The sequence below is a fragment of the Lepidothrix coronata genome, unplaced genomic scaffold (assembly GCF_001604755.1).
Source record: "Lepidothrix coronata isolate B3197 unplaced genomic scaffold, Lepidothrix_coronata-1.0 Scaffold14, whole genome shotgun sequence".
In the NCBI taxonomy this organism is placed as follows: domain Eukaryota; kingdom Metazoa; phylum Chordata; class Aves; order Passeriformes; family Pipridae; genus Lepidothrix; species Lepidothrix coronata.
Window position 1 is genome coordinate 1,067,168 of NW_016690194.1, and position 25,716 is coordinate 1,092,883.

The 25,716-nt window shown below is 39.4% G+C and overlaps 1 protein-coding gene across 3 annotated transcripts in view; it reads left to right on the forward strand.

The window, feature by feature from the left end:
• Nucleotides 1-25,716, forward strand: part of ADAMTSL1 (ADAMTS like 1) — a 375,877-nt gene that overhangs the window by 235,494 nt on the left and 114,667 nt on the right. For all 3 annotated transcript variants that reach the window (XM_017806263.1, XM_017806264.1, XM_017806265.1), the window contains 3 exons: nt 13,046-13,172; nt 18,437-18,511; nt 21,479-21,636. In XM_017806263.1, the coding sequence (XP_017661752.1) occupies nt 13,046-13,172; nt 18,437-18,511; nt 21,479-21,636 (360 nt within the window). The remainder of the gene's footprint in view (nt 1-13,045; nt 13,173-18,436; nt 18,512-21,478; nt 21,637-25,716) is intronic.

Genomic DNA, 25,716 nt, shown 5'->3' on the forward strand with positions numbered 1-25,716 from the left:
ATCTCAGTGTGTCCCTGTTTACCAGCCATCTCTTCATGACAGCAGAGGTACTTTGCCCTACCTATGTGCTTTAGGACAGCAACTGCTTTACTATCTATAATCACAATAGCTAATACTACGTAAGCAGTCCATAAAGGTAAACTGTATGGAATTTGCCATAATAAATGGTGAACCCTCCTTAAAAGCAATGGTCTTCCATGGCTTTCTATAAAAGTTCTTTTTAAAAGAATGGGAAACTCCAGTGTTATGGAAGAACAAGTGGAGAATTCTTCATTTGTAACATTTGTTTGAATAAACTTACTTCTATAAGCATGGTGAATGCATGTGAACTTCAGATAAGAAAAAATATTATGTTAGAAATTATTCATTTGCAATAGTAGCTGCAAGCTACTACTTACCTAAGAATGTTGACACACTGTAAACATAACAATCACATATCTAAGTAGGTTGTGAGATCTCATATGATCCTGGGAGTTCAGCAACATTTGGGGCAGCACAGCAGACAACTGTAATAATATGAAGGCATGGTTTGTCACAACTGCAAAAAATGAAATCTCCTAGGGTGTATATTGGTGTAAAGATCTGAAGATTAAAAAGTGAAGTATGTTTCTTCTGTAGTTTAAGTTTTAAGGGCAAGTGCCAGATGCTGCACCTGAGACGGTGCAACCCAGGATGTACGTGCAGGGTGGGGAATGAGAGGGTGGAAAGCAGTGCTGTGGAAAGAGACCTGGGGATCCTGGTTGATGGCAAGTTGAATATGAGTCAGCAGTGCCCTGGCAGCCAGGAGGGCCAACCATGTCCTGGGGGGCATCAGGCAAAGCATCGCCAGCCAGCTGAGGGAGGGGATTGTTCCGTTCTGCTCTGCACTGGGTTGGGCTCACCTTGAATATTGTGTGCAGTTTTGGGCACCACAATATAGGAAAGATATTAAGCTCTTAGAGTGTCCGAAGGAGGGCAACAAAGGTTAAGGGCCTTGAGGGGAAGCCATATGAGGAGTGGCTGAGGTCACTTGGTGTGTTTAGCCTGGAGAAGAGAAGACTGAGGGGAGACCTCACTGCAACCTACAAGTTCCCTGTGAGAGGAAACAGAGGGGCAGGCTGCGATGGGTCTGGCTGAGCCGGAATTTATTTCCCCATAGTAGCGCTCACAGTGCTGTGCTCTGCATTGGCAGCTAGAGGAGTGTTGATAACACACTCATGTTTTGGCTATTGCTGAGTACAGCACTGTAACATTCCTTCTTCAGTGGGAGGGGACACAAGTAGGCCAGCTGACCCACACTGGCCAAGGGGATATTCCATACCATATGACGACAACTCAGATATAAAAGCTGAGGCAAGGAGCAGGACCAGAGGCATTCATTGTCTCTGATGGCTCCCTGCTGTGCTGGAGCCCTGCTTCTCGGAGAAGTGGCCAACCATCGCTGCTGATGGGAAGTAGAGATTAACTGCGAGCTTCTGCTTTGTGCGCACACACGCTGCTTTTGCTTTCTTTTTTGCATAAATATAAATTGCCTTATCGCAACCCACGCTTTTGTGTTGTTTTCTTTTCCTACCTTAGTCTCTCCCCTGTCCGGCTGGGAAGGGGAAGGGATAGAGCAGCTGGGTGGCCACCTGGTGTTCAGCCAAGGTGAACCCACCACACAGGCACTGATTTCTTCTCTGTGGTGACCAGTGACAGATAACAAGGAAACAGCATGAAGCTGAATCAGGGACGTTTCAGTTGGATATCAAGAAAACGTTTTTCACCCAGGGTGTGGCTGAGCATTTGAACGGGCTCCCCAGGGAAGTGGCCACAGCACCAAGTTTGACAAAGTTTAAGATGCTTTTGAACAATGCTCTAAGACACACGGTATGACTCTTGGGGTGCCCTGCGCTGGGCCAGCAGTTGGACTTGATGATCCTTGTGGGTCTCTTCCAGCTCAGCATATTCTATTATTCTATGACAAAAGGTTCTTTGCAGTAATTGCTCTACGTTGGAGATAAAGAGATATATTTTCTGAATTGCTCAGAGTAAAACTACTGAAAGCATCTTTAAGTTTACCATCCTACTGGCTTACATTGATCCAAGTGTTATGGCAACAAAGAAGGAATTGAATGTTGTTCAGATAGAGCATTTTATGAAACATATGTCTATTCAGTTACAGTCTATACAAGAATTAGTTGCAACCGGACTTGTCTGTATCTATTTCGTATTGACCTCTTTAGCCACCACCGTGCTTGTAGCAAATGTGGGTAGAGCCCTTCCCAAATCTTTGTTCACAAAACCTAGCCATGAATGAATGAATGAATACAAGAATTAGTAAGAGTTAAGATCAGTGTATGCTTATGTAGACATAGAGCATTTTTCCCAGTGGTTCAAACAACAGTGTCAATTTTCTTAACTAACCACAGGGATATAGTTCTTAGTGTGCAAGATTTGGGTAAGCCGATGGCCTGTTGTGTGCTCACAAGCTGTTCTTCAGGCTATTAATGGCAGAAATGAAGGGTTAGTTGTATTGCCTTCTGTGTGCCTTGGTGCTCACTCCTGATTTAAAGGTGATGGTTTTCACTGTCATTGGTAAGTACACATTTATTAAAGAGGTGCAGTATTTGGAAATTAGAAGATCCCGCTCTCATTTTTATCCCTTCATTTTTCATATTGTTTGAAGGTTTAGAATTACCAGTACCTTAGTGACATATTTATGAGTTTTTGTTTAATTATTACTTTTTGAGCTGAAGACTTTGTTTTGTGTACTGGCCACCTGTTAAAGTCAGAAGAGACTTCTGATTGTAAGCAGGGCAAGCAAAGCCAATTTTGTGAGTAGAATAAGCTGTATCCCTGGATCTTTGGTTCAACAAAGAGTATGGTTAGAGATTCTTAAAAATATGTTTAACTTTTATTTACAGAGATAGCATACTGGAGAAGTTATGCAGTAGCTTATTCAGATATACTTCATGGCATAGGGCAGTACATATGACTGTGATAGTTCAGGAGTCATGCAAGCTGCATGCATCTTGCCTCTCTCCATAGTATATAAACATACATTTCTCTTCCATGAAGAGATGGTTAATATCTTGCCTTTGTTCTTTGTGTTAAACACCTAAAAAATTAATGGGAATTAACTTCTAAGTATTATTTTTTCTTTCTGTAGTTTTACTCTTAAATCCATAGTGACACAGACAGAACAATGGAATTTTTCAAAAAAAGCTTTGTATGTAATGTCTTTTACTTCCTTCCAGTTGTCTTGTTCCTCCTAAGTATTTTAAATTCCTTTCTATATGGTTATCTGTATTATTTAGGTCCCTTCCACTTCCTCCTATTTTAGAAGAAATACGGATTACTTCTCAGATGTAATTTTTGGGTCTTGTTTTGAGCATACCTCAGGTTATAGTATGGTCCACTGATATATTATAACTAGCCTGAACCACCATGCTGAAGTTAATAGAATGCACCTAAAGAGAAACAGTGCTTTAATGTTCCACATTGGGAAATGTCTTTGTGGATAGAATTAAGAGGTATGCAGATCACAACATGTTTAAAACTTCAAATTTCTAGTTTAATTTTCCCTGTTTCCAAAATCAATTAAATTAAATCCTTTTCTGGGTTTTTGAGGCTATTCTGCATACCGCACTTTGGGTTACAAAATTGCAGTGTGGTGGGTTGACCCTGGCTGGTTGCCACCAAAGGCATTCTGTCACTCCTGTCTGTAACCAGACAGAGGAGAGAAAATATAACTGAATGCTCATGGTTTGAAAAACCAGATCTAATCCTAATTGCATAAGTGTCATTACTATTATTGGTGTTGTTTTTATTAAAGACCATAAAATTATTTCATATATATGGTGGAATAACAGAAGGAATCCTGGTCCAAGTCCGGGATTAGATCCAATGATTAAAAAGCTGGCAATTTGTAAGAATGCTGTTAAGTAAGTTTGTTACTACAGAAATGCTGTTTAGGATTGAAAACAGCCTTTTGTTTCTTCTCACAAAACTGCCCATCATTCTCCATTACATTATTTTAATTTTACAGGTTGTTGGTTACAGAGAACTGCATTCCAGAAATGGTTATCTTAGTGTCTACTTTTTATGACAGTATTAAACAGTTTTTTACAGATCTACTTTCAAATACTACTGGAGGTAGATTAAAAATTTCTGATTTGTTGATTCCTAACACTTTTTTAAGCTAAGCTGTACAGTTAGTTCAAGACAGCTAACAAGATTAGTTTCTTTAGTTACCTCTAGTTGGTCAAAATGGCTATATATGTGTATGTGTGCTTCTAATTTTTTTCATCAGAGACACAGGCTACACAGACTGGTGCATAATGTCAGAAGAGTAAAAAAAATCTGCTCTACTTTAAATAGACTGTGCTATATTTCCTTAGTATCATGACTTAAAGAAGGAGAATTTCTCCTTTCCATATATGAAGTGTTGCTGCATGCATCCTTTCTAGTTTCCAGCTCAATCCAAAATTAGAGCTGATCAGGATAATACTGTCACTTAATACCATGTGTTTGGTATGTGGATATTGCTCATTAGCATAGTAAACCTGCTTGAGGCAGGTAAAATAAGGTTAGGTGGTCACCTCAGCAGGCTCTTGAAGACTCATGAAACTGCCTTAGACCTCAGCTATCCAAATGGGATGCACTTAGGGCATAGCTGCAGGAATTTGCACCTGGGCCCGTGACTGCTTCTAGTCATTCCTTAGCTTGGGATCTGATTTCTTTTCATGCCTTCCTCAGACCTTTCAAGTCAACTCCAGTTTTGAGAAAGGAGAAGGCCAGGAGTTGGTCCCACCCTGTATGAAGCCCTGGAAGAAAATGGCCCTGCAACATTCATTGCTCTGATATTAGAAACTGTTCTCTTTATACTTAGTACTGGTAACACTGGGGATCATGTTCTGCTTTTTACAAGATGCCTTTTTTCTGCACATTGACATGTTATCTAACTGTGAAAACTCTGAGACAGTAACTTACAGAAGGAAATTTTTACCTGTATTACCTGTATTGCTGTCTTACATTCACACAAGAGGACAGAAAGTGCCTATTATTTGCCTGTTTGATGACAAAGTATAGAAATGAATGGTCTTTGTTCCATTAATTCTCTACAAACAGGCATCATTTGTGTTTCCACCAGCCTGTGTTCATTTTTAGAGACATTCAATTCCCCTTGACAGCTTCCAGTAATAATCTTTTTTTATGCCAAGACTATGACAGCAGTCAGGTTAAAAAAAAAAAAAAAAAGGAAAGCATTTTAGGAAAAAAGTCTAGGTATTTACTTAGTGCTGGGATTTCTGTTTCATGTAGTTCAGCTATTTCTGGCTCCTGTTTGTAGCTGTGCGCTTGAGTTTGTTTGGTTTTTTTCCTGAGCTGTAGAAACACCAGAAGAAAAATGCAAAAATTGTAATAGTAAGTGTATTATTTAGGCAAGAGGAGGCAATTTAAGAGTCCGTTTTTCCTCAGACACCTAGAAGGCATTATAGCAGGATCTTCTAAGGATCACTTCTAAGTTGTCTTTCAGTTTAGACAGACCTTTTGATGTGTCACTTATAAAGGTTTTTAAGTTTATGATATCTGCATCAAGCTCCTAGGCCTAAATGCTCAAAATTAATTTTTTTCTCCTTTTTTTCTTTTTTTTAAATAGTCCATAGAAACATAGATGTCTTCTGTGGAGATAACACTTCAGAAAATACTGAATTCTTAATTTCTTATGGTTAGGTGCTTTTGAACTGTGCCAGGCTGAACAGCTGAACTGCTGTTTGAATGTTTTGTCTGTTACACTCTATCCTCATCTACCTCATGTTCTGTTGAGAGCAAATCTTAGTTTTATTTTCTTGTTGATGAGTATCAGTTTTTCTGAGACGAAACAAGGTGCTTTTCCCCCTGCATGACATCCTTCCAGCACACTGACAGGAGTGGGATGGAGAAGCTAATGATTCATAAGAGTAATATCAATATGTTTAAATTGCTATCATCATGCCAGATAACAACATTTCTGTGGCAGTGAGCGGCAAGTAAATGTTTCTCTGTGTGTTTGTGAAAGAATCTTCATTTGCATTATTAGAACTCCACTCCCCTGCCCTGAGCTATCAGTTCTCCACTTCATGGTCCAACAGAGATTGGCACCACTGCAGAGATACTTTGTTCTAGCAGAAACAATACGTGCTGGTAATCTCAAGCAGACCAACTTTTTCTACTGTGCGTATATCTTTGACCAGCAGTACTTAGAGCACCTCCCTTTGCTGGGGCGGCAGGGAGGGAGGGAGGAACATTGTAATTTGGAGGCTTAGCAAAAATAAGAAATTCAAAAGAGCAGCTTGGAGACTTCTGAGGGTTCTCCTAGAGTTACTAGGAAGTTATCCCTGTCCATATATTTCCTTAGCACAGCTAAAAGCTGAAGTTGTGTAGAGTGGTGTAGAGGGTTTAGTGCTCTATGAAGATGGCAAGGTGTCTTCACTGGCTGGGCAATTTCGAGAGTCCCCAGCAAAACAGATGTGTGCTTCTCACTGAAGATGTTGGCGAGAGTTCCAGTTACTGTGAAGACCCAGGACAGGGAGGCTGCAGGCATATTTTATCTAGTTTCCTTTGTCATCCCATAAACATGAGACATCTCATATACCCTACATGCAGTCCTCTAACACACTGAGCAGCAGGCTGGAATACCACATAGACTAAGTGGTTTCATCAGTGACTTGGGGACGTGTAGCCTCTCTCAAGTATTTGAACTGTGAGTGATGTCTGTTCCTTGGTAACACAGATTATGTGATTGCCTGAAGCACCAGAAAGTCTGTGCTGGCACACACAAAGCGCTGCAGCTGGATCCCTGTTGATCCAGCCAACAGAGGACAGACTCCTGCCAACAAAAGAAGCCTGTACACTCAACAGAAGAGAGGTCTGAGTAACAATTTCAAATGTGTCATGAAGTCACCAAGCTGACAAAGGATCACAGTCAAATATAATGTGTCACAAGTGCCAATTAAATGCCTTTACAAGTCAGTGTTTCATAGTCTAGGAGACAACAATAAGTCCAGAGGGCAGACTTCATTGAATTTACTCTTGGTTTCTCAAGCACATTGCTACAAGGAAGCTGAGGGAAAGCTGCCTTGATGAATTTTGTCTTATAATGGCCTTTGCAGTCACCTTCTGGTGTAGTATTTTAATCTTCTTCAAAAGTTGACAAATCTTTCCCATGGAAATGCGAAGCTGTCCAGACAATAGGTATGATCCTTTTGGAGAAAAGCAAGCATTTCAGTAATGCATGCAAGAGTCTTGCTCTTGGTTTAAAAATAGTAATAGCAGAGAGCTCTGGCTAGCTGAGAGTGCTCTGCTGATGGGACACATATAAAGCAGGATCTGCAAATTGGTTCCAGTGGAACAGTGATAGGTAAGGCAACAAGCAGCAACAAATCACTGAGCTGCCCAGTCACGTTCCACATATTGGAAGGTATATCTTAAAAGATGTCACATCAGTGATTGTATTTAATGATTTGGCTACTGATCAGTAATTGAAGTTTGTTTACACTGCCTGAACAGTTGCAAGGTATGTTTGGCTCAAGTGCCAAACAAGTACATAGATTGCATATCACTGGGCCTGCTGTTACCACCACAGTTATAAGCTGCCTTGTCATTGTGAAAATCATCTTATGATATTCATTTGTAGTTGGATTGTGGTGTAGTTGCAACTAAATTCCTGGGAACCTGTGGGAATCCTGCACAGTGCCTTGGTGCTGTGCAAGACTGCCTGTCACAGGGTAATGTTGGCAGGCTGTGCCAGAAAAATGCTGGGGCTGCAAACTGCCATCTTAACGGTGTTGGTGGTCTGAAGGGCAGATACCACTTTGTCAGGGGCTGCAAATCCCTGTGTCACAGACACCAGCCCAGCTCCAGTTTGCTGTATAAGTTCAAGCTTGTTCTCTCCACAATAATTTAAAGAGTAGAGCAGCTCTTCGTCCTGATTGTAAAACGGGATTTTGAACCCAGTCGAAATGATGGATCTGATCCAGAACTTTCCTCAGCTGAGCAGTGACAATCAACACAAGTCCCAGATTGAGCCCCACATTAGTATCTATGTGAAGGGCAACTTTGTTTTCCTCGGATTCTCAGAACTTCTTGTGTTTGAACTGCAGAAATGCCCTTTGAAAAACAGAAAAATTTATTTATAACTGGATAGATTTGCAAGCTTGCTTTATTACATTATTTCCTGCCCAGGATTTCTTAATACTGAATAGAAATTATTATGAAAACTTCTTACTTCAGGGCATTTCCAGGCTAGCAAGGCTGGAACAGAACCTGTCATTGCTGGTCCAGTTTTATTTCTGGAAAGATTGCTAAACTGAGCCAGAGATCACGTCCACAAGGGGAACGCATGCATAAAACTCGTGCACGCACTCAGTGAGCAAGTTCCAACTCTGCTGTGGGAGTTTCAGCCTAATGCCTTTAAACTATACACAAGCAATTCATCTTCTAACTTGATGATCATCTATTTTCTTGCAGTGCCTGTAAAACTTATTTAGCTAAAGTGTATCAGTCATGCTAATACGTATCTTTTTTTTCTGTTTCTCCAGCCAGAGGCTGTCAGTGGAGTAAAACGGCAGGGGAGAGGAGGGGAAGGAGAATCAAACTCAGCATGAAGTATGAGACTTCAGCCTAAAATGTAATATGGAATCTTTACCTCTGAGCAGAACTCTGGTATCTTATGCCAGAAAACAATACAGGCTCAACCAGCTAGGGATTAGGTGTTATTATTCTGGCTTTTTGTTGCTGGACTTTTCAAGCTAAACCCATAAGGAAAATAAAAATCAGCTCACTTTAGGGTTGGTAAAGAAGAGCTGGGCAGGGAGTTGATGCTCACCTGTGATTTCCTTACTCTAATACTACATGGCTGACATCTTCATATACTGAGACCTCCAGAGCTCTGCATAATCTGCCTTTACTGCTTTAAGGGCATTTCACCACAATAGCAATGAGTTTCATAGAAGCACCTTTAAAAATGTACAAGAAATTCATCCAAAGCTTATCAAATTTATAAGTACATGTTCTTGATTTTAATGCAGTTTGGATTTGATTGTCAGGGAACTTAACAGAGCTGCTTCTGATATTCTGTGTGGTAACAATCTGCAGTTCAAGCCTCTGACCACACTTCAGCAATTTGAAACTGAGAAAATTTCAGTGTGGAAAGTCTGTGCTTCGTTACCCTGCTTCAAGGGGAGGAAGCTTAAAATATAATAGAAATGAGTATGAAAACTGCTTATGTCAGAACATTTCCAGGCATAATTTGTTGCAGTAATCCATTTTCATTCCTGGTGGGGGCTTCCTTCTCAGACCTTTATGGATTAAAAAAGACTTCATCTGTCTAAATCCCTCAGGGTGTATTATGATGAGGACTAGAATGCATTGGAAAAGAAAGTTTCGATCCCACAGAAACTTAAGGATTTCAACATTGGGTCCAGTTTCAAAACAAGACAAAGAGTTGACATTTCGAAGTTTTTCAGAGAGTGAAATATTCCCCAGACCTCTGATTCAAATATGCCAGCATTTTGTTTCAAACTGTGTCCATCAAACCATTATTCTGAGCTGTATATTAGAGGTGCAATATCCTTATTGTCTCCTTTGCCTACCAAGCTGATCAAGCAGTACCTTCCGTGGTGCTTATTTTTGTGACAAGGTCCTCAGCCACCTCTAGTTGGATGAGTATGCCTGTAGGTCAGTGTCTTGGCAAGCTTTTCAGGCTCTGCAGCCCAAGTGAATCTACTTTTCCTGTTTGCTGGCCTCTCCTACTGTTGTGTCTTTGGCATCTCTGATAACAGCCATTTTAAAACTTCCCCTTTGTGTTTTGTTCATGTTATGGGTGGATGCTAAAACAAACAATTCTGCCTTCCTGTTCCTTGCTAACTCTCTGCAGACTTCTGAGGGAGTAGTGACATATTTTCACCCATTCCATAATCTTTTTCAGTGAGTTGTCTGCAGCCTTGATGGAGTGTGAAAATAATGTTATGGAAATGACGTATTCTCATGTACACTCAGCCAAACCTATGTTTCTTGTGCTCAGAGAGACAAAAGTTATTATTCTCATGAACTGTATATTTTTTTGAGGAGCACTTTAATATTTCCTTTTCGTATCTTTTGCTTTCATAAGAGTCCAGCTTATATAATATTTTCATGTAAGAGCTACTGAAAAGTGACATAACAGATATGGAGTAGTGTTTTTCATTTTAAAGCATCGATGACTCTATTGCAAACACTAGCAACCTTTTAACTGCATATAATTATGTTTAATAGATGGAAGAAAGATTTCCCTAGGTAGTGATGGGAGAAAAAAGAAAAGAAAAAAGCAGCGAACTTGGGAATGTTTTTTATTTCAGGCATTAGTTAATCACTCATAAGGGGTTTTAGTGAAAATTTTATACATATTCCCAGAGCTCTGTGTGTCTATTGAGACAGATAATCTAACAGAGTAAACAAAAAGCTCTGCAGAAACCTTGGGGAGAAATAGGAAATTAATTTAGGGTCATCAAGAATTTTAATAGCATTAAATTATCTGAGACACTACCAATTACAGGAAGGTTAATATACGTATTGTATATACCACAGAAGTGTTTGTATTCAAGAGGTCTCCATAGTTCCACTTTGGTCATGCTTCCATTTGAAATACAGCATTTCAGCAGAAAAAATATTTTTATGCTATACACTGGTAATGGCAATCCAGCTCAAAAAAAGAAACAAACTTCAGTATAACTTCCTTTCACACCTGAGATTTTCCTGGTATTTTCCTCTACAAGTTGTGACCTAGCTCTAGATTGCTCAATTTGTAAATTAATTTCAATCAGGGTACAGCTCATGGCAACATGTGAGATTCATAAGTCAAAAATGCTTTAAAGTAGTTAATGTTGTTTTTTAAAATTGGTTACTTCATACCTGGTTTTAAGATTCAGTTAATTTCACATCCAAGCAGTTCATATATTCTATTCAAAATAGACAAAGGGATAAAGATTTGTGTAATACTCTAAATTGAAGTTTATAAACTATTGAGTATAAAATATATTATGAGCAGATATTGAAGGGGAATTCTAACCTTTCTTCTGTTACTTCTCATTGTGAGTGCTAGCAATGCATTACAAGGAAATTAATCTGATTTGTAGGCATTGTGTCATACAGTTTTAAGATCATGCAAGTTATTCATTTTACCATCTTGTCTACACAGAGGTATTCTTGGAAATTAAAGCATAGCAGCCTACATTCAGCTCCTTTAGGGATATTCTTCTTCAGAAAAACAGTAGACTTAAATCTTACATGATATCATGGTTACAATTTATATATCTGTACTTGGAAGTTCTCTATGGAGTAGTCACAGTCAAGATAGTCAAGACACACTTAACTTTGCTTCAGCTTTCTAACCATTATTTGTCTTGGTGTTTCTGATGTGTTAAAATGTATCTTACAGTCTTGGTATGACTAGGTTTTCAAGGAAATGTATCCTTTACGTGTGGCTTTAACTCCATTGGACCTCAAATAATTCTCTTGGAGACATCATAATATAATGCGTAAGTATAGAAGGCTTGACCCAGTTCTGATCTGGAAGATCAGTTGAAGAAATCTGATGACAGCTTTCAGATAGCCTGAACTAAATCTGTAATGATTTAAATTAAATTAATTATACTCTCAGTGTGACAGATATGACCAAAGAAACAGTTATTGTGCCATTGCTAAAGTGATGATGTTAGAAATGGAAATTGAATTGCTAAAAGTAAATACTGGTTATTAATCAAAGTCTGCATTTTCATAGGCAAATGAAGAGATCATGTCAAAATGAAAAGTACTTCTTACCCTCGCAGAGATCTGTAATTCTGCACATTCAGATTTGCATAAATAAGAAATATTAGTCTGAATGTTTAAGTGGGCAAGTTACATATACAGCTTTTTGAATCTTGCTGATAAGTGCTCTTATAATTTTCTGTTATAATTTTCAAGGACTCAGCTGTCTGATTTAACTGAAACTCAGTGATGCAGGGAAATTCAAAGCTGAAACAAGAACTTTATGTAAAATTCCTTGTGTTTATATATACTCTCTGTTTGGCTAAGAGCCTTAGCACAAACTCATAAGAAGTAGAAGTTATATACAATTTTTTTTTTATTGCTTACTCTGCATGCCAGAATGCTAGAAGGCTTTTCGTTTTCTAGTACTTATAAAGATAGTTATAACAGTCTGTAAGGACTTTCGTAATTTTTAGGATTTCAATTATTTATGTGCAAAATTCATAACTTGGATGCAGAACTATCCAAAGTGCCAGCAATAGGCCTAGATTAACACTGTGTTAAATAAATTTGCATTCCATTAGGTAATTTTAAATGTACTTAATTATAAATTTATATTTTATTCTCCTGGGAATTACAGGGGGTTTTGCAAACTGAGAAACCTAGCTTATGTATACAACTTTTAAAATTTTGAACCAAACAATTCACATATAGGCATAAAACCAATTTCAGAGCAGGTAACTGCATTTCTGACTCTCAGTTCTTTTGCTGCAATCATTCACTCCTTCTTTATCAGATCTTTTATAATGTCTGAACACAGGCATTGACAGTGTGGAATGGGATTATTGTCAAACATAATTAAAACCACATGGTTTTCCCAGCTGCATAGCAGGTAAAATTTCACTGAGCCATGTTACCATTGATCTACATTGCTCTTTACTTTTATCTATCTGTCTGCTTACTATCTGTCTTTTTATCTGTTTCAGGCATTTTTCTTTGTGAAACTCTTAAAAAATGAAATTTCTGATAGGACTCTGACCAATAAATGTTCACAATGCCCTGAAATAGCAACCTCCAACAATACTCTTTTCTTCCTCTGGACTGGAAAAGCCATTGAGTACTAACCTGTTCACTACCTCATGCCTGGTCTTAGTGCTAACTTCCAGCCAGATTTCCTTAGTCTCTTTCATTGCTAAGGTACTTTGTGGCCCTCTAGAGTTGCTGAGAAAGAAATTTAGTGGTAATTAGTTGCAGAGATGGATCGAGCAGTCAGTTGGTAGGTGCTCACATTGAAATGCACATCTTCCTTTCTTGCCAGATTGTTGGCTGTGACCACCAGCTGGGAAGCACTGTCAAGGAAGATAATTGTGGGGTCTGCAATGGAGATGGGTCCACCTGCCGGCTGGTTCGAGGCCAGTATAAGTCCCAGCTCTCAGCAAATAAACGTAAGCTGTTCCTTCTGGTAAAGTGCCATCTTCCCTCTTAGAGATGTACTCATTTCTTGCAAGCTAGATTTCACCCCACTCTTTCTCAGGCATCTGAATGATCATGGTCAGTCTGGTTGTCTCTACAGGTTCTTGCCTCTTGGGTTAAAGCAGTCTTTCTTGGACTACTGGTCTTGTTGTGGGGGTGGGCAGAGGACTGTGGAAAGGTGTCACCAGTATATTCCCCATCTCAGCTAGCTAGTTGCCTGGGAGGAACAGGAGAACTAGAAGAGCCTCTCTGGCTGTGATAGCTGGCTAGGCATAGGACTTAGTCCACACTGCTCTGAATAGAGTGATTTATGCTGCTACACAGCAGAGAAGAACCCCAAGGGCTTGGTGGTGCCAACCTGGCACAGTGCTCTCTCCAAGACCTATGCTCACAGCCTGTGTGCCTGCATGTTGAGCACGGTGACTCAGTTCTGTGGTGGACTGAGGAATCTAAGTTGTCAGAAAGTGCCTACATGGATGTGAGAGAGGCCTACAGACAAACATGGCTGTCCTGCACGCTGAGCCGGCTTCAACCCAGAGTGGTAAAATAGCATTAGTGTGCCCCAGTGACAGGATTAGTTTATCCTAGATCCCAGACATGCTTTTCAGCCTTGTTACAGCACCATAGGTGGAGCTGTAAAAGCTTTGGGATGACAGATAGGGCATGTTTGGTCAGTTTGCAGGAAGGATTAAAATGTAAATGTATTTTCATGCCTGTGTAGGCACACATGTGCTAGCATGCAAAGCTACCCCCAGCCTTAGAGTTCAATCAGACCAGCTCTACCATTCTGGAGCACTTTTCCCAGTGCTGAATAGCACATGACCTCAAAGATTCAAATAGCAGTGTAATATCTCCCAAAGACAGCGTGTGTATATTCCTATATAGAACATTCAGCCTCTGTGAGGAGCAGTGAGAGGTACTTTTTACAAAAGCTTCTCTCTGTGAAAGAATAACTGCTTCACTGTGGAGCACAGTTCACAGAGCAGTAGTTAGCACAGTGCACCTCTGGCTCTGTGTTTGCTAACTAAGAGGGAGAGAGTAGGAGAAAAAAAAAGGGAAGGAAGGAAGGAAGGATTTTGTATAATCCTCGTAACAGTTCTCTTGCTGAAGCAGGATTGCACACTAGAGGGCAAAGGAAATAATTCACAAAGATTTAGAAATGGCATTTCACCTCATTGCTACCTGCTTCTGCAGTGTGCAGGAACAGATTTGGAAATCTCCAGCCTACTTGAGACATCATAATGTTTGTTAACTTTTCTGGCAAATGTCTCTTCCTATAGGAGAAATTCATTGGTTTGCAGTTGCTTTGGGTAAAAAGGTGCTCATTTCTCCTCTTCTGAGGATAAAGGCACTAATATATTATGCACAGTACTAAAATGTTGAAAAAAATAGAGTCCCTGGTCCCAGTGGTTTGCTATTAAACATAAAGAATGTTATATAGGTAGTAGAGCAGTGGCAGAGAGCATAGTCTTAGAATGAGGCAAATGTGAAAAAAATATTAGAGAATGGATTTTTCAGACACATTTGCCACAAATAATTGTTATTCAGAGCTGAAGTAGATAATCATAGATTTTGTATGTACCCTACATAAACCATGGGGCATTATTCCATTCCCTGCTGTAAACATACATGTTGTTATGCAACACTATGAATTTTGAATGTATCAAAAGAAAGTCTTCTTTTAAATCGGATTTTTACAATTCTAAAGACACAGTTAAGGATCACCTTTGAATGTGTGAATTAATATGAATTCTTTCTGAGGTTTGCTTCCAAATGTTGTATGGAAATGTTGTGAAAATTTGAGATTTTAAATGTTAAAAACCAAAAATGTTAAAAATGTTGATTTTCTGCATTTATCCTCCCTGACACCATTAGCACTTTGTGTCAGCATCTTGCTTATTTGTCACTATAAACACTTGCTACAGAAACAGCTCCGTCACTATTTATTGGGCTAGTATACATCTCTCAGTGGCCTCAGAAACAGAAACATAGCAGGGCAGGAGGTAACGTGGCCTTGAATTCTCACCTACATTTTTATGAAAAAGAAAGCACCTGTGTCTATACTTTTTTAAGAATAATAATAAAAAAGCTACAAAAGCCTTCATTTCAGAAATATTCATTTCCCTACTAAGGCTGGCGGTTCAGTCTTTCTAAGTCTGCATCTTTCTCCTTTTTTTTAATAATATCTTCTTTAGGAAAGAGTGTATGTCCTTCCTATGGAGATAAACTATGTTTAAGCAGGCTTCTTTGTATTCCTTAAGAAGCTAGAGAGTTGATCCTATAAGTTGTGAGTGAAATTTGCCAGTAACCTTGTGCAATATTATATTTAGAGTATTTCTCTAAAGAGGGGTTGATGTCTACTAGTGGAGTAGATTACTTTTAAAAGAGAATTGTAGAAATTGTTACACTGAGGTAGTCTGGATACTTACATAATTAGTCTTGCCATAGTTGCTAAAAACAGATTCGGTTCCAGATTTCTGTTACATATAAATAGTAATGAGGAAATAGAAAGAACTCCATTTTTCATCCTGAGAACTGAGAGGCCATTTGGACAAAATCCAAACTAAAAATCCAAAACTACAAGGAACTGATCTCTCATGGGAATCTGATGTATGCACATGACATTTAACTTCTGCCTAAATGCTTGGACATTCTTCACAGCCCTGAGTCACTGTCCTTTCAGTTATCTGGGACTCTCCCTTGCTTCTCTGTGCCTGGTCTCTGGAGAAAACCAACCACCTGTAAATGCACTTTGTGTTTTTCTCCAAGTGTTCCACACAGCTGCTTCACAATCTGCCTCTTTGCTTATTGTTAGAGGGAGCTGTGACTAAATATTACCATGCTTACTTTCACATGTCTCTTCACACAAAATGTCTCCTTCTTATCATTGTTCCCTGCAGGAAATTATCCTTCAGTTCCCACTGTTTCTGATTTGTGAAAGCAAGGAGCACAGTGATAAGCATAAATCTCACTGAGCTTTGCATGTCACATAAAGCATGCTAGGATTTCAAATGGAGATCAACTGCAAGATCAGGTGAAATATAGTCCTAGCGATATCCTGGGGCAGAAGAGCCATGCTGAACACATAAGCTCATATGATCTTTAAACTGTCCAGTTTTTCGGTGACATATCAGTGAGTTGTTAACTCTCCAGCACAGAGCTTGTAACTGAGAGACAGTCAAATATCACAGTGGCATTATTTTTTTCTTTTTTTTTTTTTTAAATTGACATAATGGTTTTCCCGGACTCATTCCAATAAATGTTACATATATATATATATGTTTATGTACAACAAAATGATATGTCATACTGTAGTAATAGTTGTGCTTTCAGAAGAATTCATAATGGGAAAGCTAGAAACTTGTTTTCACTTAGGAAGTCTTGCAAAATGCCTTCCCAAGAGGGTTGGATTTTTTTTTATTCCCTTCTGCGGTCCAGATGGGTTTGCAGAGAGAGCTGTGTTATCTCTCTCTGCTATGCTGGAGAGAGATAACCCTAGCAGAAATATACAGAGGCCTTGGGAAGGCAGGGGAGAAACAGAGAGGATACTAAAGACCCTGGAGAGGGTGGGAACTTGCCTTTTTCTCCCTGAGGCCCTGTGCTTCTATAGCACTGTGAAGTATTTGTAAGTTTTTCATGTTCTGGGCTTCTAAATAAACTTTTGAATTCTTTCCACTGTCTTGGCATTTCTGGGGATACCTGTGTATCTTACTTTACAATACTCATGTATTTTGTTCCCCAAAATGGATAAAATGTGTTTATTCTACTGGTTATCTTGAATATGAGTGCCAGCATGGTACCAATAAAATCAGTACTAGAATATCAATATTTAGTGAATTTTTTAGAACTTGAATATTTATCTTTTCAAATAGAAAATTTGAATTCTACATTGAGATTAAAGATTTCTACCTTTGCTAATCAATATCATAGATGTGTATGAGCAGAATATGTGTTGAGTAGAGTTTAGTCCTAGTGTTACAAAAGATGTAGAAGACACTGAAATTCTTGGATTGTTTGAGGAAACATATCAGATCAGATCTTGAAAAATGGAACATGGTTCCGTCAGATCTTGAACATGGAACATGGCCTGAGACCTTGAACAGGCTTTATGTCCATAAAATTCTTGTGGCACTCAGAGTGACTGATTATATTTGCCCCCTCCCTTTGGGATATTAAGAGGCCACAACAGTATGAATATTTCATACCATAAAACTCTCCAATATAAGAGTGTCAGGAATTCCTATGATGCATTACACAATTTAAAATATGAGAGGGTTCTAATTCACAGTTCTGAGATATGATAGGTTTGGATGAATGAGTGTATTGTTTCGGGTGTATTGTTCCTGTTTCGGGTAGTGCTTCCTCTCTGTGTTGATTCTCCTCATTTTTTGAAATAAAATTACAACATTAATAACTATTTTGCTGGTAAGCAAGAATCCTGATTTAGCCAGGTTCCAACAGTTTTCCCCTTTTGGTCTGGTCAGAAAGGTAAGGCCCAAGCTCATATGTTTGAATGAAAGATGAAATGCTTTTATTGTCTGAGTTAGCCTTACCTGACAAAGCAACATATTGCTTTGAGAGCAGAGCTTAGCTCCTGCTAGTAAGCATTTCATGGCGCAAGTGTGAGTAGTTCTAGTGAATAGACAGTGAAAGAGACTTTGTTTCTCTCAGGTCTACCACCTTCTCACCCCCCACCAAAAATCCTGTTAGGCATACATATTTTTTCTTTCCCAGCTGCTAGTTATATGGGAAGGAGGCAGAAAGGACAGGGAAAGGTAAATGAAGCATGCTGGTTAGTCCAGGTCAGCATTCTCTGGGCACCCCAATTCATGACCCAGGTATAACATTTTATATCATCTCTCCACACCTTTCCTTCCTGTCTCCATTGAGGACATTACTGAGGTTGCTGACTCTTTAGAAATAGTGACCTAACTTTTACAGGTGCATGTGGCCTACATGCTAATTCACACATTGGTTTAAATCCCATAGGCAAAGCTCCACAGGGCTTCATAGGTGCAAGATTCTGCCACAAATATCAATTCGAAATACTTGAAAAAGTTTAAGTGGAGTCATGATGAAATAGAAAGTTATTAGTTATTGTTCAAATCCATAAATAGTTGTGAAGTAGTTGAAAATCAATAAAATAAGTCCTCGTAAGCACTTATTTCACTGCTTCTTTGAAAACAGATGGGAGTTTCTTTGCTTATTTACTCCATGCATTTTTGCCTTCCTACAGTAGATGATACAGTGGTTGCTATTCCCTATGGAAGCAGGCAAGTTCGCCTTGTGCTGAAAGGACCCGATCATTTATGTAAGTAGAATAAGATAGTGTACATTTGTTTAAGAGATCATTGGTAACCTGCAGTGCTCTGTTTACACTGTGATGTCTGGTTTCCTTCTCTCAGATTACTGATTTCAACACACAGATGAGTCCTACCCTCAGAAGTTCTTCTCAGACCCGGTTACATCAGGGGTACACACTCTTTTCAGAGCAGACTTTGGCCAACATTGCGGAATTCTTTGCCCCTCTATAATTTTTCTGTTGGCTTATCCTTTGGCTGGCTCTCTTGCTGTCAAGTGCTTTAGTTTAATAAAATATATACCGCTGAGTGAAGAAATACTGAGGACAGTAAAGTATAAGCTTCCTCACAGCTGAGCTTAGCCATCGAGCTGCTTATGACCTTAACATGTTTCTGTTATGATAATCTCTCTCAATCCCCTTGATATACACATGCAGTCTTACACACATACTTGCGTGCATGCATACACACATGCACACACGTGCAAAATCACTGTCTGAAGATCTGAAACAGCATGCACAAGTCGAACCATGCTCCTTAACAGTGGTATTGCTCCAAGCAGTTAAGACCACTGGAGTGCTGCTAGCCCATCACCTGGTGTCTGTAACGCTTCCCTGCTTCATCTGTGTATCCTAGCAGCTCTATATGCCTCTTCTCTGGGAGGAGTCTCAGGATTTGAGAACACTCTGTGAGAGCTGAAAGCAAATCCATTTATTTCGTGAATAGAAGCTCCTTGCATCCCTCTGTCTTACCTTCCAATGCAATAGCTGCTCAGAAGCTGCTCTCTTTTTCAGCAGCAAATGTATACTAAAGTGTTAGTATATGCTAACTGTCAGAAAACAACCAAACTGTACTGCATGACCTCTCAGTAGCACAAATTATTGTAAGATAGTCCAAAAGTCATTAGAATTTTCCTGCAGCATGGACCAGTTAGAGTCCTCTGCACTTGTCAGTGTAGATACAAACATTAGTGTCAGCACAGTGTGAAACAGCAAATCATTCCACTCTTCAGATTTCTTTTGCCCAAAGATATGAGTGGCAAAATAAGGAGTGGTTTATCAGTCCTGTTCTGTAGCTTCCTACTTGTGTTGAGAAAGCAGTGGATATGCTTTAATGGTTTTCCAATTTAAAGCTGTGAATAAAGACCAGCAAATTATAGATTATAAACCAAGAAAAAATATATTTTGGTTTTTTAAAACTTCAAATGCTGCCTGTGCTTCAGTTTTAAGTGGACCTTCAAGTATTTCTGAGCTGCTCCAGTAACAACTGTTACTACTTTCCCAGTACATGATTTGCAGTCTTTCTTTCTCTCCTATATTCTTTTCCAGTATAAATGCTCTCTTCCAAGGTAGAAAAAAATCATATATTTATTATCGTTTCAGTGAAATTAAGCTATAAGACAGCTTAGAGAGAAATGAGATTTTAGTTGGAGAGATTGATCTAAAGCTGTCTTCACTCAGACCATATCGCATTTCAAGACAAAAAGATTTGAATCAGAGAGGTCTGCCTGGTTAAGATTTAGATTAACTACACTGTGTAAACATGAATAAGTCCAAATATATCTCTTTCTTGTTTCAGATGTCTCCATGAATCTTTCTCTTCACCTATCAAAGGGTTTTATATATGTATGAGCTACAATCAGTTGCTCGGGGAGGGGGAGTCTCTTGCCCTGTGAACTTTGGTTGTGGGAGAAGTCAACAGGTAGCTGATATATATACACAAGTCTTTAAACCATCTTTATTCCTGCATGCAGCCTTGTCCAGAAATAAATAGATGGCCAAGTGGCCTTCACAAAGGAAGAGATTAATCTCACTGAAAACCAAGGAATTCATTGATACAGTGCAAATTTTTAGTACTGTCTCAGCAACTTCCTTCATTAATTAATTCCCTTGACCCACCATGAAAAGCAGTCTAATTAGTGCAATTATCTTTCTTCCCTAAAGAAAAAAACTTAATATACACAAATAAAAACCAAAATATACACCAATAAAAACATATCTCCCATTTGTTTTCTTTGAAAATATGTCTCCATCACAGATGAATAGTATGCCAACATCGAACTCAGATTTTGCTTTGACTGCCTCTCTCTGTTGGAGAAGATTTTGTGCATAATTTTGTAAATACATGTGAAAGGTTTGCAGCTTTACAATCCTTCATAATGAAATGCACTATCACTTTTAAATAACTGAGAAACGGTTTTACTGGTAAACATGCTGTAAAGCATAATCTGGAGTTGGTGGAAAGGCTAATTAGGTGATGAGAGAGAATCTACTTTCTGACTGTTGATTTCTGTTTAATAAATTACTAATATTTTTATTATGACCATCAGAAGTAACTGCTACCAAACAGTATCTGAATTAATGCCTGCTTTTTGGGAGCTGTGAATTCACAGAGCCAGAGGGAGAGCTCAGGAGGATTCAGGACTCACTTTCCCTTTCTAGTCCACTGCAATAGATCAGGCTACTTCTGGAGAGGAAGCAGGGTTGCTGTCATACTGATCTTTCTTTCCTGAGCATTCTACTTTCCATTAATTATCTACCACAACATGTGGTTATTGACCCACCTTTGAACTGCAGGAGGGTACAGCAACTTAACAGCACTCATGGGCCAAGGTCTGAGTCGTGCTTCACATAGGAGCATGACTTACTGAAAGTGAGCTAAACAACAGCAAATATGCCTAACTAGGAATGGATTAATATATCTGGAAGAGAGTAAAAACATGAGCTACAGGTGAGGAGGGGAATTCAATCTAAAAATCTAAGGGTTGAAGAAAGACAAAAAGCAGATTGAAGAGAAAAAAGAAAAGTATGGGAATGTGAATTAACTATGGGGAAAAAAAAAGTAGTTGCATTATTACTGATTTAGGAGGCAAATCTGAACCACCACTCTTTTGCATTGGTTTTCTTTTTCTGCTCTCACTTGCTCTTGCTTCAAATTGCAATGCCCTAGTTTCCCTTTAATTTGTTTCTATTTTCCAGATTTGGAAACCAAGACTCTCCAAGGTTTGAAGAGTGAAAACAGCCTCAGCACCACAGGCTCCTTTCTTGTAGAAAATTCTAGCATTGACTTCCAGAAGTTTCCTAACAAGGAGATCTTAAGAATATCTGGGCCTCTCACTGCAGACTTCACTATCAAGGTGAGGATTATTGGTCACTGACATCTTAGAGCAACATGAAGTAAGGTAAGATGCATTAGGAAGATGAAAGATATTTTTCTATATCTTAATTTTCCAGTAGATGTTTATCACAAAGCCTTGTCCAGGCTAGCTCCTGAACTCTACATGAAATTCTTTATAGTTATATATGTGATGAAAGCCTCACTGGACACCCCTGAGGAAAGAGACTGAATTTATGTCAAGAAAGGCATGCCCAATGTGTGCCCTAAAAAGAAAAGATGAACTCATTACAGGAAAAGACAGACTCCTTTCTATATGCACTACTGAGATAGGTATAAATCAATGACAAGCAGCTTGCTTTGTCTGTGATAGGCAAAAAGAATCTTTGTGTGTATCTTTGGCCAGTAGTTGTAGGGTTTAGTGTAATTGCACAGAAGACTATAAGAGAGTGAAGAGTGAGGTCCCCAAGCTCCAAAATAAATGGGATGACTTTGCTTGAGGAGTCATGGCGTCATTTTGAAGTTCTGCTTTTTGTTGACTGGCAATAAGAATAAAATTGTTTCCTCCCATTAGAGCATTTCTATTCTTCCAGGTAATATAAAACACATTGCTGGAAGCAATGTGCACGTTCTGTGGGAAAACACACATACAAAAATGAACATTTGGGAGTTACAATAAAATGAATCCTTTTCCAGTAGGTCCAAGCAACTCGAAGAGTTGCAGCTGTAAAACTGTAAAACCTGTATCATGTCCAGGACTACATAAATTTTTCACCATGGGCTTCAGAGGTAGATGACATTTGCTTTAATCTTGAGCTGATGGCAGCTAGAGGTTTGAACAATGAACTGGAAAATGTCTTAAGTGATTGTGTTGGGTTAAGCTGGGCCAGGCTGGAATGGGTTAGCTTGGGAAGTAGCACAGCCCTGTAGACTGTCCCCTGCTCATTGTGGTATGTCAGCAGGAGAAAAAGCAAGTTGAAATTTTCAGAACTGATTCACAAGGAGAAGCCTGACCTAAGGAATATGTTCCTTGCTCTTTGAAGATCAGAATGAAAATGCCTTACTAAAATAGATACTGATCAGTTCAAGATATCTGAAACACCTTTACCTGTTTTACAGATGATACAGAGATGGTGAACATCAGTGCAATGGAAACAGCATTTCTCACTTTACATTATTTCTGTTGTCTGTGAATTTCTGGCAGCCTGATTAGTTAGAACATACCTTTTTGAAAGAGCTCATCATTGTGCTGGTTTAAAGATAAACCAGCAGGGGAAACGAACTCAACTCAAAAGAGAGACTATAAGTCAGAATAACAATTCAATAAAATTATACAATAAGTACGATTATACAGACAAACAATTGCTTTTAACCCACAAAACCCAAATGTATAACCCAGCACCCTGGGGCATGAACAGAGTGGTGTTCTTTGGGCCCCCCTGAGTCCAAAGTAAAAGGAGAGGGGAAAACCTGTTGGTGAGAGTGCTGTTGCAGTCTGGTCAAGAGTGGTGATTGCAGTCCAGTCGAGAGTGGTGGTTGCAGTCTGGTTGAGAGTGGTGGTCTGCAGTTTGGTTGAGAGCGGTGATCTGCAGTTTTCCTTTGGATCCCATGAGTGGTTAAAAAAGTTCCAAGACCCCAAGATTATATATTCTCCGGGCAGGAATGCCCAGTACTTCCCTCAGGGCGGGGAGTTCCACAAAGGAAGGAGGACAGGGAGGCACTCTCCTATCTCGCAGGCCTCTTAACACCCAGTTTATAGCCTGAGGAGTCAGGCTGCTCTGGGCAGAGGGTGTAAATGGTCTATTGATAACAGTTTCTGGGAAATGGCATGGAAGGCTATAGAATACACAGTTTTGGGTTACACCCATCCAGTGATGAACTGGTCCCAGCTGTTCTAACTAGGACAAACATAGACCAATGGCCCTGAAATGGTAACAGGCACTGTTGTAGTTTTAGTTAGATGGGAAGGATTTTTCAGTTACAAATATTTCCATACCACTACGTAATTTTGGAGTGTGAGGATTGCCCTGTCCGAGCTAGATCAGGGGCAGACTGTCCCCAGGGGTCTCAAGACCTGCCAGGAAGGTGGATCCCTTTCCATCCCGGGAACTCAGGAGACAGGAGATAAAAGACGGGCATGGACCAGAACTGCTCTCTGTGTACCCGGATTTTGCCCACTGAAGGACCGCAGATGCTCAGATTCTTTGCTGGAGCCATTCCTTCACTGTCCAACCGAGCTCAGACTCAGTGGAACCACCATAGCACTGTTTTCTTGGAGCACTTCTGGAGCTATTTCTCAGTAGCCTGGGAGCTGCCGCCACCAACCTGGGAATTCTCTTCTCCAGAGTCACTATCATCTCAGCTGCAACTGTTTCTCTCTTTCACCTGCACAAAGTGCCACTACCCCAAGGCCCAAGCCCACTCAGCTCCCGCCAGGCTCCAGGACTATGCTGGGTCATCCCCAGCCCCGTCACCAACACACTTGTGTGGTTGCTACAATGGAACCCACACCAAGCACCTCAGCAGCATAAATTTTTTTTGGATGAAATATCCTTCCAATTTTTGTTTTACCCTAGGGGGGAGAGGGGTAGCTAGGTAATATTTTCTGCTATTATTGGGGTTTCAAGTTTCTTTCCCTTTTTAGTAAAATTCTAATTTTTCCTTCTTCATTCAGACTCTTTGTAATTTTTTACCTTCTTTATGTTTTGGGGAGGGAAATAATAAAAGAAGGAGGGTTCATCTCATTAGAGGTCTCACCTCCTGAATATATTGTCATTAAAGCAAGATGAGAGGGTTATACTCTCATATTTCCACTATTATCTTTTATGATAGGTATTTACCTTTATCCCTTAGTGCTTCCATTTCCTTTTCTATCAAAGCAAGGTGAGAAGTGCTGGTTAAATCAAAGGAGTACCCTACTTACATGATCACTATCTGGACCAGTATGATTGGACAAGCTGGCTAGTCATGGGCACAACAGCCACTGCTGAATTGAGATAAAACAATTTTATTAGTTCTGCTATGTCTTTGCACCTTTGAAAGTCGGAGTAACATGACTCAGTAGGTGTTAATTTATTAGCATATCTGTTGTCTTTAGTGGATATAGAAGAATGCACCAAAAAAACCCCCAAATTGTTTGCAGTTGTAGGATTTTTTCTGAGGCTACCATTAAAGTTTGTCTTGGATTCTTTTCAGTTGAATCACAGTTTTTTAATCAACATCTATAGAAGATACTTTAGATATTACTTCATGCAACAAGGGTATTATTCTATATTATTAAATTATTTTTCTACATGTTTTTTTCCTTCTGGGTATTTATTTTTTTTCTATTTTGTTAAATGTAAACATGTACATACAAGTAAGGCTGATGCAGGAGTACCAAACTGCATGCATACCTCTCAGTTTTGACAGACTTGGCAACTGTTGTCCATACCTTGTATATTCATGACTATTGTGCCTTCAGCATGTGAAGTAAAAGTACTTGTTTTTAAAAAAAAAAATTAAAGATTTCTCTGTGGTATTATCAAGTTTTCCTTACAATGTGGGATCTCTGTGGGTGTCAAGATTTACTTTCCTGGGTCAAGGCAGATTTTTATGCAAACACATCTAAGTGAATTTGTAGATGTAGAAGAACTCTATTTTTAAGGGTCATTGTCTCCAGAATTACTGTTGTAATCCTTTTCATTTGACCCTGAATGCTCTTATTGAGGGAGGTCAAGTTAGACACCTGAATATAATTCGGGTAGAAACTCAGTGTAGGAGTTGACATTTAAGTTTCTTTATTGGTGACATGGAGTGCTTTAAAACTGCAAAGAAGAAACCTCATGCTGTTCCTGGAGTAATGGCCAGTCTTCGCGAGCGAAGATTTTGGGAAAGGTCATTAACCCTTCGAGCCTGCGCAGTGGATTTTTTAGGTGAGACACAGCGTGCGCTGAACTGAGCCCACCCTTTAATCCTGAGGTTCATCTGCCGGGGCCAAGCAAACTTGGACAGTGGCAGTGAGGGCCCCAGGACGTAGGTTTGTTTAGAGTGACCTTCTCTTAGATGGATTGCCTTACCGGGCTGACGAGCTCCATCTGCCCGGGGGGCCGGGAAGTTCCTG